This window comes from Panthera tigris, chromosome F2, assembly GCF_018350195.1.
Source record: "Panthera tigris isolate Pti1 chromosome F2, P.tigris_Pti1_mat1.1, whole genome shotgun sequence".
In the NCBI taxonomy this organism is placed as follows: domain Eukaryota; kingdom Metazoa; phylum Chordata; class Mammalia; order Carnivora; family Felidae; genus Panthera; species Panthera tigris.
The window spans coordinates 43,846,729-43,865,953 of NC_056676.1; the positions used below are offsets into that span (position 1 = coordinate 43,846,729).

General features: G+C 44.7%; 1 protein-coding gene across 2 annotated transcripts in view; it reads left to right on the top strand.

Annotated features, from left to right (window-relative positions):
- MATN2 (matrilin 2) overlaps positions 1 to 19,225 on the top strand; it is a 135,278-nt gene that overhangs the window by 68,144 nt on the left and 47,909 nt on the right. For both annotated transcript variants that reach the window (XM_042973260.1, XM_042973259.1), the window contains exons 5-6: positions 5,788 to 5,910; positions 18,673 to 18,795. In XM_042973260.1, coding sequence (XP_042829194.1) covers positions 5,788 to 5,910; positions 18,673 to 18,795 — 246 coding nt within the window. The remainder of the gene's footprint in view (positions 1 to 5,787; positions 5,911 to 18,672; positions 18,796 to 19,225) is intronic.

Consider the following 19,225-nt stretch of genomic DNA (forward strand, 5'->3'; position numbering starts at 1 on the left):
TGGTGTGCTGGCAGATGTTTAACAACCAGATCTGCAGGGGAAAATGCTCTGGTTTCTAATGTTCACTGACTCCTGTGGTGTAAATACTGACACCGTGGCTGATTTCAAGCCACCTGCCTGGCCTTGCTGACTACACAGTAGGGGAGAGGTTGGCACTATCTGTCATGGGGGCTAGTGGGAGCTGGCCCCCTACACACCACTGGCTCCCCATTTGAATATTGGCTCCGTGGGCACAGAGATCAACTGATAGATTTTTTACCTCTTTCATTCACTGTTATTTTCCCAGTACTTTGAACAGTTTGACAAATGGATGAATCAATGCAATCATTCAGATATTTTTTTAGTTTGTATTTATTTTAAAATTTGTTTAATGTTTATTTATTTTTGAGAGAGAGACAGATCTTTAACAGGGGAGAGGCAGAGAGAGAGGGAGATACGGAATCCAAAGCAGGCTCCAGGCTCTGAGCTTTCAGCACAGCCCAGTGCAGGGTTCGAACCCATGAACAGTGAGATCGTGACCTGAGCTGAAGTCTGACGCTCAACCGACTGAGCCACCCAGGCACCCCTCAAATATATTTTTAAAAATTGACCATCTGCCAGACACCGTGCTAGATATTTGAGCTGGAGGGCTGAGCAAAGTAAGCCCTGCCCTCAGACGGTAGGGAAAATAGGATTCAATAATCATTGTAAGTGGAGTGTTAAATTGTGGTTGTGGAGATCATGAGGGAGAACTTGACCTCTAATGGGGAGCAGTCAAATAAGAGCCACCTGAGTACTCCAGGCTGGTGGCGGTCAAGTCCAATCAACAGATGTCCACTATGCACCTGCTGTGTGAAATGCATGGTATTATACAGGCATCCGGAGGAACTCCTAGGCTAATCCTGTCCCTCTCAGAGTTTTCAGCCGAGGTAAGATTGATGAGGGAGAAATACCTGACAACCCCATGCTTATGTAGCATGGACATGGGTTCATTCTCTCATTCGTAAGTCTTTACCGAGCCAGGCACCGTGCTAGGTACAGGGATGCAGCAGATAACAAGGCCGCCAGTTCCTTAGCTGTCGTGACCACACTGGCATCTGCAGCTGGGGGCTGGCTCCCAGATGTCACTGCACTCTGGGCCCCCTTCTGGTATGGGAACACCTCTTTCTGAGGACAGGGAGAGGTAGAGGCTCAGGAGGAATTTTGTTCCCATGATACTCATCCTGCCAGGATCCCGTTTCTGATGGAAGAGAGTACTTTTTAGGACTCTAGGAGCATCCCTGTTGGGAGGCAGGGAATGTGGGCCCTTGTCACTCTTCTTTCAGCAGATGAACACTTACGGAGCACCAAGCACACGCGCTAGGACAGTGGGCAAGGCTCTGGGAAATCAGTGAGTCAGATCAGCTCACATTCCAGCGGGGCAGGCAGACGTGATCAGGTCCTTCCAATACCATTGGATAAATGCGTACGCGCTGGAGTGGCTCCCAGAGGAAGGAGCCTTTAAGCCCAGCCAACCTGGAGAAGGCTTCTTAGAGGAGGCGACATTTGACTGAAGTCATGAGCCATGATGGGGGTCGCCAGGTAGAGAAGGCTTGGAAGGATCACGGGAACTCTGAATTCAGTGCTTCTCCCATCCCTCATGGTTTTATTACCCTTCAGTGAAACCCTCCGGCTGTGAGAAAAAGAAGCGCTGTTTTTCAAAAGCATAAGGAGTCAAAGATATCTGTGTTTGTTTCAAATGGAAGTGACCACTGCCAGAAAAACAATGTTGTTTTGTCAGAGCCTAGTCTGCATGTATTCCTTTGTCTTTGTTGAATTAAGTTAATCCCTCAAAGATTTCCCTGGGGACGGTGCAGATCACCAGTGGCCATAAATCCCCGACATTATAAAAACATTATGAAAGTACAATACACACGAAGCCAACTGGCAAGCTTGCTCTTTGTGGGGCCGGACTTCTGGAATGTGAGTGATAAGCCTCCTGTTCCTACCACACTCCGTGCCCTCACGTAGTGTCTGCGATTCTGTCAGCCACTTTGGAGAGGGAACCAAGGACAGCGGTAATTCTGAGATTGGTTTAAAAGAGGAAACTCAGCCTCACAGTCTCCATTAATAAAGGGGGGAGACTGGCCCCTGGGTCTGGGCACCTTCCACTCGGATGATTGTAAGGGACTTTTTATCCAGTTCGATGACACTCAACCCGGCTGCACGCTGCAGTTATTTGGGGAGCTTTCGCCAACCCTGCTGCCTGCATTCCACTCTGGCCAGTCTGGTTTAAGGAGCGGGGTGCCCTGTTGCTCAGGGTTTTCTTTTTTTTTTTTTCTTTCTTTTTTTTTTTTAAATTTTTTTTTAACATTTATTTATTTTTGAGACAGAGAGAGACAGAGCATGAACGGGGGAGGGTCAGAGAGAGGGAGACACAGAATCTGAAATAGGCTCCAGGCTCTGAGCAGTAGCACAGAGCCCGATGCGGGGCTCGAACCCACGGACAGTGAGATTGTGACCTGAGCCGACTGAGCCACCCAGGTGCCCCAGGGTTTTCTAAAGGTCCCCAGGTGGTTCTGATGGGTAGCCAAGGTCAGACGCTGCCGCTCCTGTAGACTGGATCTTGCAGTTATTCACAGGCCATTCTGTGGGTGTCCCAGCCCTGTCCCAAAAGGAATATGCATTGCCTCTCTACCTACCCTCTGGGGAGAGGTCTTTTGGAAAAAAAAGATGGTTGCTTCAAGCTCCTGGTTCCTTGCTTTCAAAATGCTGCTTTTCAGAGGGGTTCTTTTGTAGCATGTTGGGTTTTTTTTTTTTTCATTATTATAAAAGCTCCTGTTAGAAACTCTTGTTAGAAAACTTGAAAGCAGATCATTATAAGAGCCTAAAAATCACCTGTACTCCCACTATTCCTTTGTAACCGCTATTAGGCGGGGTTCCTGCTAGACACCAAAGGAGGCAAAGCAGCAGCTAGAGCAGAGAAGGGAGACCCAGGTGAAGAAGCTCATGCCCCTCACTTTAGAGAGGGACTTGGGATTTGGGAGGTAGGTTGTTCCAGTGTGTTGGGGTGACATTTTCCAGTCATGAGGCTTTTGTGCAGGCACTGTCTCATCCCCACTAGGGAGCTCAGAGTCTAGCAAGGGCAACAGTAAATACATGGCTACTTAAATGCCTACGCAATTGGGGCGCCTGGGTGGCTCAGTCGGTTAAGCGTCCGACTTCGGCTCAGGTCATGATCTCGCGGTCTGTGAGTTCAAGCCCCACGTCGGGCTCTGTGCTGACTGCTCAGAGCCTGGAGCCTGTTTCAGATTCTGTGTCTCCCTCTCTCTCTCTGACCCTCCCCCGTTCATGCTCTGTCTCTCTCTGTCTCAAAAATAAATAAACGTTAAAAAAAAATTTACAAAAACAAAAAACATAAATAAATAAATGCCTACGCAATTAACATTGTGATACATGCCAAGGGGAAGAGTGAAGGCCTGCACTGACAGCCGATAGGGGAGGCGGAAAACTCTGGCCCTGAAGAACAAGCGAAGGTCCTCATATCAGGAGGTTAATTTTTCCATCCGTGTGCAGACAGACCAGAGCTATTTCGGCATGGAATTAAAAAACAAACCAACAAGCAAACAAAAAAAACCTGCTGTTCCCAAACAAAGCAGTGATTTTATTTAACAGCTAGAAGCCCTCTAAGTTTCCCAGAGCCGAAGAAGCTGCCAGATCCCTCCTTCTAAAGGACAACCCAGGTGACATTGCCCTCTCTCTCTTTTGATGGATTTTACCCTGACTGGTCCCCATCACCTGCTTAATCGGCTTGGACTTCTCAGCCTACCTTCCAGCCCTCTGCCATCTGGTGTCAGTTGTCCTTCTGATCCCCCCTCCTGCTACTTCCCTTGGAATGCTCAGCATGGGATTTAGCTACCACAACTGTCCTACTTTCCTCATTTCTGCACATTCACTCACACTGCTCCCTCGGCCCATAGTACCTTTCCCGTTTTCCATTCTCTCGCCTATACCTGCCAGCCTTTTCCAGTCTACCCTTGACTATGGGGCTAGTTTGTTCTACCTCAGGACCTTTGCATTTGCCATTCTTTCAGTCAGAAATGCTCTTCCCAGAGCTTCATGTTACCCTTAGAATACAAGCTGGGTGACAGCAGGAACTCCTTCCTCTGTTTGGTTCACCACTGTATCCCCAGGGCCTGGGACACTGTAGGTGCTTCATTTATTGATAAATGAAGAGTATCCTGTGATTCAGATTTTTCTTAGGTCTCTAGCTTAGGCTTGTAACTTAACTGTAGGTTTTATCATTCTTTAATGATTCACTATGATTTTTACATGAGCTGAAGTTTTTTCTGGTTATTGGTGTTTTCCTTCTATCTAAATCCAATGGAACTCTCGATTGGAGTTCCCAATTGGAAATCTAAGGTAAAATATACTGGTAATAGAAGAATTTGCATCTATAATTTTCTTCATCTACTTTATTGATTTGAGAATGAAAATACTTCTTTTTAGCACTTGAAAGCCTGAGTCCTTATTTGTGGAATATTAGGCATAAGCCTTTTTTTTAATGTTAAGAAGCAGATTTTATTTTAAAAAATTACTTAATGCATTTAATAGAGGTGATGAATCAATCAGATTTTATCTTTTTATCAATTTTATATATTTATCTAAAAGCATAATAAATAATAAAACTCAGTGACACAGGTGATTACATTGAAGTGTAGCCATTGGATTGATTCAGGGATCAATCAGGCTTTCTAGTTAATTGAGTTTTTATTGTAGCTTTCATAGTGATAACTTTTAACCAGAGAAAACTCTTTTTAATATATTCAATTTCTTTAATGCTCTTTGATTTTCTTCAACTTTAATGGTAAAGTCACTGGAAGAGCTAGTTAAGAGACCAAGGCATTCTCCTAGCTGAGAAGTAATGTTTATCGGGTCAGCCTGTTTGTGCAAAGGAGAGACTGAGTCAGCGATGGATTGAAAATGCCTTGAACCTTTTCATCCTCTGATATACTTTTAGTTTCATTGCAGCAAATGCATTCCTGTGAGTGCATTCTTACATTGCATTTGTGTGAAACCCCAGGGCTCAGCACTCTGTGGACACATAATAAATACTTGACCGACGTAGGCCCACTAATAACCATACATCCATTTATCCCTAGTAATCTTTGTTACCTCTACCTAACCTCCTTTGGCTTCGCCTTTTCCTCGTGTGTTGCTGGCATGAACAAATAAAGCTCAAGGAGGATTTCCAAAGATTGTTCTGGGAGACAAATGGAATGAGGAGAAGTACATCCAAAAAGACAGATGTTGAATTGGGACCTGCCATTTTTTGGGTGGAGTGACAGGTCTTCCCACTGTGCTCTCTCTCAGCTTCCCCGTCTGCAAAATGTCAAAGACAGTGCAGATTATCTCCTGTAAACCGGTGAGACTGTGATTACAAAGCATTTTCGTTCTCGAAGAACACGAGTGGTACTTGGTGCTGACCGGTGCAGATGCCTGCTCATGATAACTTCTAGTTCTCGGGAACCATCTGAATGCTTCAGAGCACTTTCATGAACATGAGGAAAAGACAGACCTGATGTTAATTCGAAATTATTCAATGCATTTAATAGAGGCGAATGATTCCAACTTTGAAAGATCTGTTTTTATTTACACATAAAAATCCACCAAAATGTTAATCGTGGTTGCCTCTGGATGGTAGGATTACAGTTATTCAATACGTTAAAGGTTATTCCGAAGGTTATTTTAGCAAGTGCTTGTTGTCTGGCCACGCGCGGAGGGCAGAGGGTCACGGACGTGTGTTCTGATGGTGTGACTTTGCCCCAGTCCAGGATCTCTGTGCGGCAGAGGACCACGGCTGTGAGCAGCTCTGCGTGAATGTGCTGGGCTCCTTTGTCTGCCAGTGTTACAGCGGCTTCATGCTGGCCGAGGATGGGAAGAGATGTGTGGGTGAGTATTCATCTGCCTCGTTTCATGAGGAAGGGCAAGTTGAGCACCGTGAGGAGGGAAGGGGAGCCCCCCAGGGACCCAGCTGCTTTCTTTTGAGTTTCAACAAAGTGCTCAGGTGTCTGGCCCAGTTGTTGGTCAGAATGCAAACTCTGAAGACTTCATTTAGGGCTGCAGCTGGCATTTTCTCCTACTGGGTCCTCAGCAAAAGGCATATTTATGGTAATCTACGTAAATAGAATTGTCCCTTTATATACTACATCGCTTGAAAAGGACTGTGCTGGTCTTCAGCCAATGCGGAGGCTGTTTGAGATGGCCTGACTTCAGGACAGCTCATGTGTTGCACACTCACTTGCCGGTGGGCGAGCTTGCTGAGTGGCCCCTCAGGGACGTAGGCAGCCTTCCTCCTAAGTACAGATCTGCAGTTCGGTGACAGTCCCAAGTGGCTGCCAGGTGTAAAGCCCAGCTGTATGCAGGAAGACACCATTGTCAGAGGCAAGGAACAGTGGCCTCAAATGCGGACCCCGGGGAAGAAGTTTCAGGGGCAGTGCTTAGAATTTCAGGCACCAACTTGCCATCGGGTGAGTGACTTCCCACTTGAGCAACTCCACATTGTGTGACCTGGTGGGAGGTAGGAAAGGTGGGGTGGCATCTGATTTCTTCAGTGAAGGACGATGGTTCTCCTCAGCACCTGGAGAGCGGGCCAGCACATCCCTCATGCCCCCGACCAGTGGGTCTGCAAAACACCTAAAACTTGCATGGTCTCTTTCATCCTTCCTCCAACAAACAGTGCCCGGCAAACAGTAGGTGTTCCATTAACTGAACTCAGTACTTAGAAGGCAAAAAATCTGGAGGCAAAGGAAGGGAAAGGGCTCGACTCACACCAGACCTGGAACCTGCATTTTTCTGACTCTAAATCCTGCGTTTTCTCTTCTGCCCACACCCCATGGTTTTCAGGGGCCTTGTATGTCTTCCTTCCCATAGTGAATGATTATTATTTTGCACATAGAATTGACATTTTCCAGCACACTTTGATCCTTAGCTAAGGATGTGGAAGGAAAAAGCAACAAAGCAAAAGCATGGGTGTCCTGCTCATCGCAGGTGAGGATAGAATGGGTTTGCTTGCTTGTTTGTACACACTGATGGGAATGAAAACTCCACTTGTCACAAATGGAATTGGTCTCCAAAGCGGTTCTGTTTATTTTTTTCTTTTTTCTTTTCATTTTTTTTAAATGTTTATTTATTTTTGACAGAGAGAGAGACAGAGCATGAGCAAGGGAGGGACAGAGAGAGAGGGAGACACAGAATCCGAAGCAGGCTTCGGGCTCTGAGCTGTCAGCACAGAGCCCGATGCAGGGCTCGAACTCATAGACCGCAAGATCATGACCTGAGCCAAAGTCGGATGCTCAACCGACTGAGCCACCCAGGCGCCCCTGTTTATTTTTTTCTTAATCTGCTAGTGGTGACAGCGATAGGTGGCAAGGCACCACATCCACTAGCACAGGCAACAAAGAAGCCGACATATAAACACCAACTCTTACTATTTTTGCTTCATTCATTTGTATTCTGCAAGCAACATACTTTCATTGAGGATGAGGATTAAACACATGAGAAAATCCCTATTAATCGTTTGTTATATTATCTGCTGGACTTTCCCCCATACAAATATCTAATTCAAAACATTTTGTTAATGTTTAACAAAATGAAGTCATACTATTTATTTTGTTTAACCTATATTTTTTCCCTCACCAGTTGTTAAATGGGTAGAACTTTGGGTGCTATTGGGTCAGAAGGAAATCAGGCCATTGGGAATAAGGCCAGGGGATACGCTTCAGGAAAAGGGGTGAGGGTGACTGCTTAATTGGGTGAGGGAAGGAGCAGGGAAGGCCCAGAACATGTGTGGGTGATAGGGGGTGGAGGCGGTGGGGGGTGGGGCGAGCAGTAGGGGCCATGGCTGGGGCAGGAGGCCTGCCCTGGCCCTTGGGAAACTGGAGGGTGGTGAGGAACCCAGTTTTCTGAGTATTGCCAAATAATTGCCTAATCATCCCTGTGTATTAGAGGACCTTTGTGTCTCTAAGGGTTTTGCTGTAACTTTGGGGGTTTGACATTTGCTGAAGAGCAACAAGCCTGAGAGTAGATTCTATGGTTGCCAGGGAGCTGTTGTGGACTGTGTTTATCAGAGATGGGCATTTCTCTGCTGCTGAGTGTATGTAGAATGCCTTTCCTTGGTGGGGCATCAAGGCAGAAGAATGGGAAAATGGGGAGAGACTGTGTGTGACCGAGGTGTCATCCACCAGATATTCCTGTCATCCTCCTCCCCAACCAAGCACCTGTTGGAGGCTGGGAGTGAGATGATTACGTGCTGGTGGACCATTGTTGCCAGTTTCCTTGGTTAGGGATACGTTACAAATTTTCAGAAGGTCAAGTGCTTTTGATGGGTTTATGCTGAGTGCATAACAAGTGGTGACAGTAATAGGCTACAGAAGGTCAGAGAAGAGGGTCGTTATGACGGCTAGCGTGGGGGGACATCTGGGCGATGCAGGAAGGGTAGCCATTGGACAAGTGTCCAGGGCAAGGGGAGATATTGAGGGCAGTAATGGTGTGGGGACAGCAGTGGTCATTGGGAGGGGCAGGCCTTGCTCCTGGGAGCTGGTGGAGGAGGGGGAGACTGTCACAGGAATGCCACACTGAAAGCTTAACAGGCAACCTGACCTGAAGATATCGGTCTGAAGGGGCTTGTCAAAGATGAAGACCCTGGGTGTCAGACTTAGACAGGAAATTTAGAGAAGCAAAGGCTGGTAAGGACTATGGAAGCATTCCATCAGGTGCTAGTTTGGGTGGCCCGTATATAGATGGGGACGTTTAAGAATATGGGGACCATAAATCCCAGTTAATCCAGGACGATCCCAGTTTATGCCTTGTTGGCTCAATTCTCAATAGCCCTCCCTTTCACTTTCAAAGGGGTTCTATTTTGGGTGATAAATGATAGGATCACCCTGCTTAAAACCCGTCTGACTTAAACAATGGAAGAGACCAGCTCTGCGGAAGCAGGGAATTCCTATAGGTGTGAAGTAGAAGACGGAGATACCAGGTGGAACCATAGTGTTCAGGGCTTTGAAAATCAGGCTGAAGAGTCTGGGCTTCATCTCTGGAAAGGAGACACTGACGGGTTTCTAATTGGGAATGGCAAATGCAAAGCCTCATTTTAGGAAACTTAATCTCCTTGTGGTGCACTGCAGGATAGATTCCAGAAGGAAGATGGTGAGGGATGGAAAGACCAGTTAGGAGACTCTGGCAGCCTTCAGGGGAGAGGTGACAAGGGCCAGAGTTTGAGTGGTGACTGAAGAAATGGAGAGGGAAGGAGTAGAGATGAAGAGAGGCTGTAAATAAAGGGGAGGATGAAAAGTCAAAAGTGCTTTCACTTGAGTTTGAGCTTCCATGACGCTGAAAGAGAATGCGTAGTTTTAGACCAGGTGAGTATGAAGTTGTGGTGGGACCCCAACAAGGATGTGTCAAGAGGGAGGAGAAAGGAGCACCACGTGAAGAGAGATGGGTAGAGCCATCGATGTAGCCGGGAAGCAGCTCAGTCCATTTCTTTCTGAATTTTAATTTCTACTTATTTTTTACTTTAAACATTTATTTGTGTGTGTGTGTGTTTGTTTTGTCCGTCAATACAGTAAGACCTGGGCTCAAACCCCAGTTCTGCTGCTGGCTGGGCATGGGTCATTGCATTTCTGAGCCTCGGTTTTCTCACCCATATCGTAGAGTAATAATACGTACATCATAGTGTTTTGCGGGGTTAAATAAGGTAATGAGTAAAGTCTCTCATACACGCGAGACAGTTATTACTATGATAGCATATATCATCATCATCATCATTTCCTGGCCGTCATGAAGTATGGAATGAGGAGAGAGTGAAGGCCTGAACTTTGCTGGCCTGAGCCACAAGTAGGGAGCAGGGGGGACAAGTGGGGCAGGAAAAATATCCCTGAAGGAACAGCCTAAGGTTGGGGGCAGGGGTGGGAGTGGGAGAGGTGGGTAAGAAAATCAAAAGTCATGGGATAAGATGAGAAAGAGAATTTCTAGGCCACGGCAATATTAATGTCATGCTCCAGCGAGGCCAAAGGGAACAGAACTTAGGGGAAAAGCCGTTGAGTCACTGATTCATCTCAGCAAATATTTCCTAACTCTCTGCCAGGCCTTCTTCTGGGCGTTAGGGACACAAAGATGACCAGGAGCCCACTGATGATGATCAAGAGGGGCGGGATAAAGGGCAGATTTCAGGAGAAGGGGTAGGTGGTAAGACAGTGGGGGCAGTAAACCTAAACTATTTATTTAAAGATGTGCTAGAAATTCACCACATCCAGCTACGGGTGAATGGATGCAATTGTTTTCGGTTTCAGCATCTTCAAAGCTGAGGTTCTAGTACTTTGACTCATCCCAGAAGTATGACTATGACCTGCATGAAAATTCAATTCGTAGCCAGACTCAGGACTTTTTAGGCAGCATTTCCACACTTTGGAGTTAGTAGAACATTAAATTCCAGTGTCGAAGTCCCATATCCCTAACTGCTCATTTCACTCTGGACAGGACTGAATTTATTTCCACATTCAGGTGATTGAGAGTAGATTCCCAACTAAGGTCCTTTTTTGTATTGAGTTCCCTGTATTTGTAATCCATCAGCTACCACTAAAGCTGTGTTAATTTCCACCCAAAACAGCATTTTTCAGAGACCATTTATCTCTATCTTTAAGGGTGAATTTCCTGCTGTGCTTGTTTACCTCTGGTGTTTACCCACTGCCTTGTCTTTGGGGATAACTTTGGTCCTGTTTGCATCTTATCTGCCTAAACAGATTGTAAACCCTTGGGGATAGAAGTCAATGATCGTACTTTTCATCTTTCAGAGTAGACTTGCGGTATGTCTCAGTGCATTGACTGAGGCTGAGTGATTGATCACAATCTCAAGCACTCGTGTATTTAAAAAAAAAATCTTGTCCCCTTGATTGATTTTTAAATTACAAAATCAATTTTTGGGTATTAAAAAAATTGTCGGAGTATAGATGTGTGTAAAGTCAAAACCTGAAAGTCATTCCTCCCCACTTTTACTTTCTGGAAGTAATCACTGCTAAAAGCTTGGCTTCTCCTTTCTGCCTTTCTTCTAAGATGTCTTATGTAGAGTATTTGCTTGTCGTCACCATCCAGGGTTTAGTATAATGCCTGATTGTATAGTAATTAATAAATGGTTGTGGAACAAATGAATGGCATTAAAGTATCCTATAACCCCCCAATTCAATGGTATCTGAATAAAGATGCAGGGCAATAAAAATATAATCTACATTTATTGAATGTTACTAAGTCATTGAAATACTTTATGTAGAATTGCAACAACCCTATGAAGTAGGTACTGTTGTTACCACATTTTGTAAATCTCTTAGAACCTGTCTCTGTTTGACTTTATCTGTAAATTGAGGATAACAATAATGCCTATTTCAAAGGATTGTTGTGAGGGCTGAGTTAATATGTGTAGGCATCGGGACAGTGCTGTGTTTGTTAATATTATTACTATCATTATATTGTCTGCTACATGGGCAACCGATAAACATTAGCTAAGTCTGAATTTCTATATCCTTTATAAATTTTTGTCTTATGAATGCTTGCATTTAATAGTACATCAGGTGTATGCCATTTGCAATGACACGAACTGAACTAGAGTGTATCATGCTAAGCGAAATAAGTCAGAGAAAGACAAATACCATATGATTTCACTAATATGTGGAATTTAAGAAACAAAACAGGTGAACATAGGGGAAGGGAAAGAAAAATAAAACAAGATAAAAACAGAGAGGGAAGCAAACCATAAGAAACTCTCTCTTTTTTTAAAGAATTTGTGCTTTTTTATTTTTTTTTAATGTTTATTTATTTTGGGGAGAGAGAGAGAGAGACAGGGTGTGAGCGGGGGAGGGGCAGAGAGAGACACACACACACACAGAATCTGAAGCAGGCTCCAGGCTCTGACCTGTCAGCACAGAGCCCGATGTGGGGCTCGAACTCATGAACCATGACAAGATCGTGACCTGAGCCTAAGTCTGACGCTTAACCTACTGAGCCACCCAGGCGCCCCAAGAGACTCTAGAGGACAAACTGAGGGGCGATGGAGGGGTGTTGGGTAGGGGGATGAGCTAAATGGGTGATGGACATTAAGGAGGCCACTTGTTGGGATGAGCCCTGGGTGATATATGTAAGTGATGAACCACTGAATTCTACTCCTAAAACCAATACTACACTATGTGTTAACTAACTTGAATGAAAATAAAATCTTGGAAGAAAAAGAAATCATACTGAGGCCCATACTCAGAACTATGGTGGCACATAGCTTGGGGATTTAGCACGGCGTTACTGCTGCCTTCAGAGATATTTTTTTCCACTAGATTCTCCTCTACCAATTGCCCTCAGTAAGGAGGGGATTGTTGATAATTAAGTGGGGGACAAGTGTGGGAGGATCCATCTTTATATTGAAATGTCAGGTTTTCAGTTCATCAGATAACTGCTCATGTTTGGAGCTTGACCTCCCCCATTTCAAGACATTAAGTATTGGATTTGTCCCTATACTGGCTTCCTAAGGCTTTTGTAACAAAACCGCAGACCGAGTGGCTTTAACATTAGAGATTTCTTTTCTCACAGTTCTGGAGGCTAAGGTTCCAAAGTCAAGGTGTCAGCAGGCTTGTCTTTCTCCTTGGCTTGTAGAAGGCCACTCCCTTGCTGTCTCCGTATGTGGTCTTTCCTCTGTGAATATGCATACCTGGGTCCTCTGTGTGTCCATATCTCCTCCTCTTATAAGGACATCAGTCAGATTGGATTAGGGCCCACACAAATGGCCTCATCCTAATCGAATCACTTCTTTAAAGATCCTATCTCCAAATACAGCCACAGCCTGACTGGGAACAGGACTTAAACGTACAAATTTAGGGTGGAGAAGACAATTCAGCTCAGAATATTTCCCTGTTGTTATCAAAATGGATAAGAAACTTTCTCCAGGTTTCGAGATCCTGCATAGAGAAATCCAGTTGTGTCCTGGTGGGAGAGGTTTTGTGAATCTGACTCTATATGTGTTATCTTCTGTATACTCAGCAAGTCAACTGCTTCTCCAATTTCTCTAATGATGAACTTGGTTTTTCTTACTCTGTCATCAACAAGCTTTAAAGCCCAAATGCTCCTCTTTGAAATATCCTGTTTCTACTAATGCCATCCCCTTGCAGACTGATCCCCACTGAGGCAACTTTGGATTGTGACCACATTGTAAATCAGAGACCATTGATCTTAGGCTTCATTACCTTGCACCAAAGTATCGTTTATCCTTGGACACAGCTGAGTGATTTTGCACATATTAGGCAGAGACTGAATGTGGCATGACTGGCTTCTAACCTTGAGATTTTAACACTTTGTGATCTGGAGGGTCCAATTCCCTACAGCCAGGGAATTACCCTTTCTGCTTATAAATGAGAGCATAGATATGTCAGGCAAATAACTGAGAAAGGATTTTATTGAAGGAGATGAGGACTTGGAACAACAGAAGCATTTCTGAGTTACACACATAGAGCACATCCATACATCTGCTCCCTAAACTTGGCCTCTCTTGTTACAAGTACAGTTTTGCAACCAAGGAAGTTATGCAAAGAACCCAAAATGTGTGGCAAAGGATGTCAGAGTTGAATGGACTGGATCTCTCTTGGTCTTAAAAAGCTTTTAGGTTCACGTGCCTGGAAGCAGGCTCCCCAACATGTAATGTTGTACTGATGGCCTCCGCTGCTGTGCCCAGCAGCCTGGCAGTAAGCTAGAGAGTGGCCCTCAAATCAAGGTGGGATTTGACACCTTGGGGTTTTACAGTCCAAGGTCTTAAGACCCAGGAATGCTTAAATCCCGCCCTGCCAATCTCTCCTCACCCCTTCAGTTCCCCATATTACTGAGCATAAAAAACAAAACCAGCAACAGAATCCAAGTCCAGGAGAAGCCTTCTTACTCTGTGAGATTGGGCCTGTGGTTGGCTGAGAGACGGAAGGTATCTTTCAAAGAGTGGAATCATTAAAAACTGCATATCCAAACTTATCTTAACCTTTTTATTTTTATTTAAAACATATGAATGTACTTTTAATAATAATCACCTTTACTTACACCTTTAAAAATTACTAATTTAAGTTCATTTGTTGAATGCATGATTTAAAATTTTTTTCTTGCATAAAACATCCCCGTAATGTATGCTCCATGATTTTCAATTTTGCTTTCTTTAAATTGGAGCAAGGATTTGAAGACTTCTATAAAGCAATCTAAGAGCAGAATCCTTATACATTTTTTTAAGGTTTTTTTTTAAGTTTATTTATTTATTTTTGAGAGAGAAAGAGAGAGCACGCATGCACATTTAGTGTGCTCTGGGCATCAGGTGCTATATTTTCAGAAGGAATGAAAAGCATTGATGGATTAGGGATTGGTTAAGTGGAGGTCAGTTAAAACAGCTCATCTGCAACTTATTAACCCCTGATCCACCCCTGGATGTTCTAGAGCATTCTGGAAAAAGGCAAGTTTGGAGTATAAGGCTCAGATTTTAGGCCTAAGCAAAACCTCCAACCTGTCCTCAGTCTAATATGGGGCCAGCATACTCAGGAGTTCTTCTGAGGGACATAGATGGCTGGACTCAGAAATTACACCCGCATGGTACATAAAGAGGAAGTTTCAAGAGAGAGAGAGAATCTGAGCTCCTGCCTTTAGGTACAGAGACCAGCTCACTCCTCATTGTAGTATTGTCAATTTCCTGGAATTTGGAAGTCAGAACTTGGAAGTCAGATCAACATCTCTTCTCTTTGGGGGGAACACTAAAAGGTAGGTGGCCTCAGATGGCATGGGCTGACTGATGGCAGATACCCATATCAGGGGTTGGGAGATTCTTAAGATGAGGCCCAACATGTGGAGGCTGGAGGTGGGAAGTGCCTACTGCCAACACAGGTCAGTACGGGCCACTGCATGGCCCGCTTCTGTGACACAGACTCGGGCACGTGCCAGGGCTTGGTGTCCTTGATGTCTGTGTCCTCCGTTTCTGCAATTCTTTGCTTGATATGACAATGGTTCTTGAATGATGGGCTATTAACTTTTAGAAGGATTTGGTGCTACGGCAGTGTTTATGCTTTGACTCAACTCCAGCCACTGGCTAACATCCCATGACATGCAGATCCTGTAACTATGTGAATGTCCTGTTCCCACAATGACTTGTGTATTAAACCCTCCATTATTAGGCGCTGTTAGAACTCTTTGGGGAGGTGAAGTCACAAAAATGATACTTTAGACAGAGAGTTAATGAAGCCTGGAAGCAAAGGAATAAACAAAACGCAGGTTATTACCCTTTAAAACTGTAGACTTTGGGGCACCTGGGTGGCTCAGTCGGTTAAGCGTCTGACTTCAGTTCAGGTCCTGATCTCACACTCCGTGAGTTCAAGCCTCGCGTCGGGCTCTGTGCTGACAGCTCAGAGCCTGGAGCCTACTTCCGATTCTGTGTCTCCCTGTCTCTCTATCCCTCCCCTGCTCATGCTCTATCTCTTTCTCTCAAAAATAAATAAAAACATTTAAAAAAAACTGTAGATTTTCCCTTTGCATCTTTAAAAAATTTTTTAAGTTATTTATTTATTTTTAATATAATTTATTGTCAAATTGGTTTCCATAACATTTATTTATTTTTGAGAGACAGAGCATGAGCAGGGGAGGGGCAGAGAGAGAAGGAGTCACAGAATCCAAAGCAGGCTCCAGGCTCTGAGGTGTCAGCACAGAGCCCGTCGTGGGGCTCGAACCCACAAACCATGAGATCATGACCTGAACTGATGTCAGACACTCAACCCACTGAGCCACCCAGGCGCCCCTACCCTTTGCATCTTTTGATTGTTGGGTTAAGTATGTCCTTGCCCTAGCAGCGCAGGGTTTTGTTTTTCAAGGCACACATGTGTATTAATTGCAGATTCCATTTCCTTTTTATTATTTCCAAGTTTCTGACGTCAGAATATCCTAAAAGTGATAGAGGGAAATGTTTTTTAAAGGAGAAACAAATCATCCATAATCCCACCACCTTGACACAGCAAGAATTTTTATTTCTAATTCCCAGGCTTCAGGCATGCCTTTGGAGCTCTGTTTTACCTGGGTGTCACCTCTGTAAATATTCAGTTTTGAGATCTACTTTTTTCACCACATTTTGTCTGTCTTCCTATTTACAATTATGTTAGGATTATAATGTTAACAACTGCCTAATGCCCGAATCTCCTCCCACAAAACCCAGTGCACCTGTGCCCCTGACCCCCCCACCCCGGCCCCGCCGTCAGTTTACAGCCACTCCGCCCTCATGCCAGATCCCCCAAGTCAGCCTCAATCCTTCTTTCTTCCTCCTGGCTCGCCTCTATTCCGGCAGGACCCCCACTGGCCCCACCTCAACTCATACCTGGTGTATTAGCTTCCTAGGGCTGCCATCACAACGACCACAAACTGGGTGACTTATGCCAACAGAAATGTGGTACCTCCTAGTTCTGGGACTAGAAGTTCAAAACTGAGGTGCTGACAGGGCCATGTTCCCACTGGAACTTGTAGGGGAGACTCCTTCCTTGTTTCTGGAGGTGGCTGTTGACCCTTGGTGTTCCTCAGCCCGCAGCCACATCCCTCCAGCCTCTGTCCTCACATGGTGGTCTCCCTGTATGTCTGTGTCTTCACATGGCATTCTCCTCTTCCTATAAGGACACCAGCTGTATTGGATTAGGGCCCACCCATATGACCTCATCGCAACTTGATTATATCAGCAAAGACCCTATTTCTAAATAAGATCACATTCACAGGTACTGGGGGTAGGACTCCTGCATTCTTTTGGGGGACACGTTTAACCAGAACACTGCTCCCCTATCTCCCCCCCACCCCGCCCCCACCTCCGTCCTGCACCACCATGGTTGAGCCCTCCACCATTCCCCACTGGGATTATTGTGGTAGGCTTCTAACTGGTTTTCTACTGTCACATTTGCTCTCTATCATCTAGTCTCGATTCCTTTGTTCGGAACCTTCCAATGACTCCCTCCTCAATGAGAGTGAAAGCCAAAGTCCTTGTAGTGGCCTCAGTCCCTCCTGACGTGCACTCATTCTCCTCTCCCACCTGTCTCTGCTCCAGCCACCCTGGCCTCCCTGCTTGTCCTGCAGCATACCAGGCATATTCCCACCTGGCAGCCTTTGCATTTGCTGTTTCTTTTGCTCAGATGCTTACTCCCCATTATCTGCTTGGCTCAACCCTCAGACCCTCATTTAGGACTCTGCCCAACGGCCGCCTTCTTATGATGCCTTTCCTGACCACTTCGGCCACCCTCTATCATCCTTCTAGCCTCCCCATGGTAGGTATGGCTTTTCCCCGCTTTATTTTTCCCCAGGATACTCTCTCCACCTTCTGCAAGCCTATCTTATTTACTTATTGTATTTTTTGTCCACCACCACCACTATCCAAATGTAAGTTCCTTGAGACCCAGAATTTTTATTTGTTTTGTTATTTGCTCTATCCTTAGCACCTAAAACAGGGCCAGGCCGGCAGTAAGGTGTTCAGTAAACATTTGTAGATTTTTTTTTTTAATTTTTTAGTAATTTTTTTTTTCAATATATGAAGTTTATTGTCAAATTGGTTTCAACATTTGTAGATTTAATGACAAATAGGACAAGGCATTTTCTTATAAATTACTAAGCCATTTACCATTATTAAATGTCCATCTTATTTTCCAGATTTTTTTGTCACTGTAAATAATGCTGCTATAAATAGCTTATTTCATATGCTTAATTTCTCCCTTTTATCAGTTACTTCTTTGGGTCACATTTCCACAGTGAACACTGTCAAACGTCCTTCCAAGAGGATTTTTTGTCAATTTATAATGTCACCAGCCCTGACTCTGTTTCCTTGTTGCCTTGCCACCATCGGGCTTTATCCCTTCTTTATTTTTGCAGTTTGATAGTTATTAGTGTCGTAGGCTTTGTGATTGTTTTGATTTGCATTTCTTAAACTTTAAGAATTTTTTTAAAATCTTTATGTATTTTTGAGAGAGACAGAGCATGAGCGGGGGAGGGGCAGAGAGAGAGGGAGACACAGAATCTGAAACAGGCTCCAGGCTCCGAGCTGTCAGCACAGAGCCTGACTCAGGGCTCGAACTCATGAACTGTGAGATCATGACCTGAGCTGAAGTCGGATGCTCAACCGACTGAGCCACCCAGGCACCCTGCATTTCTTTAACTTTTAAATACAATTGGTCATGTGTTCTTTAGTTTATCTTCTTTATACCTGCATTTTTAAAAATTTTTTAATGTTTATTTATTTTTGAGAGAGAGACAGAGCTCCAGTGAGGGAGGAGCAGAGAGAGAGGGAGACACAGAAGCAGAAGCAGGTTTCAGGCTTTGAGCTGTCAGCACAGAGCCCAACGCAGGGCTCGAATTCACCAACCGTGAGATCATGGCCTGAGCCGAAGTCGGACGCTCAACCGATTGAGCCACCCAGGCGCCCCTCTTTAGTTTATCTTCTGAAGTAAATTGCCGATCTGATTATGTTTTGGGTGATCGCGGGGGAAGTGCCTTGGAATCATATTTATTCATCCGCACTTTTTTGGGACAACCATCTTAATCCTCGTTGATATTTGTTATAAGTATGCTGTTATTTCCATTCCATACTATTATTCCCTTTCCTGTCTGTGTGTCTCCTTCAACTCTGTGTTTTCATATTTACAGCCGTGGACTACTGTGCCTCAGAAAACCACGGATGCGAACACGAGTGTGTGAATGCTGATGGCTCCTACTTTTGCCGGTGCCCTAAAGGATTTGCTCTTAACCCAGATAAAAAAACATGTGCAAGTAAGTTACCTACAAAAAGAGTTTGTGTGTGTGTTTGACAGTTTTTGGCTCGCACATTTTATTTACTTACTTATTGACTTACTTTTAATTCCCGTGTAGTTAACATAGTGTTACATTAGTTTCAGGTGCATAGCACAGTGATTCAACAACAAAAACTTTCTTTCCTGCTATTGCTGTGGGCACCGTGGCCGGGGAATTCTCCCAAGCATATCGTGGCACAAGATGATGTGCTGCGGACTCTGATGACTTCTGCCCCATTCTTCCTCTGTCAGGCCTTTCGTCACTTGTCCTAGGACTGTAGCCCACCCTGTCTCAATATCACTCTTCAAGGCATTTGACAGAGGTGTCTTTCATTGGAGACCACACGTGGGAATGGTCTTCCAGCATCTGTTGAACGTGCTGACGATCAGACCATCTGACTTCATGCTGG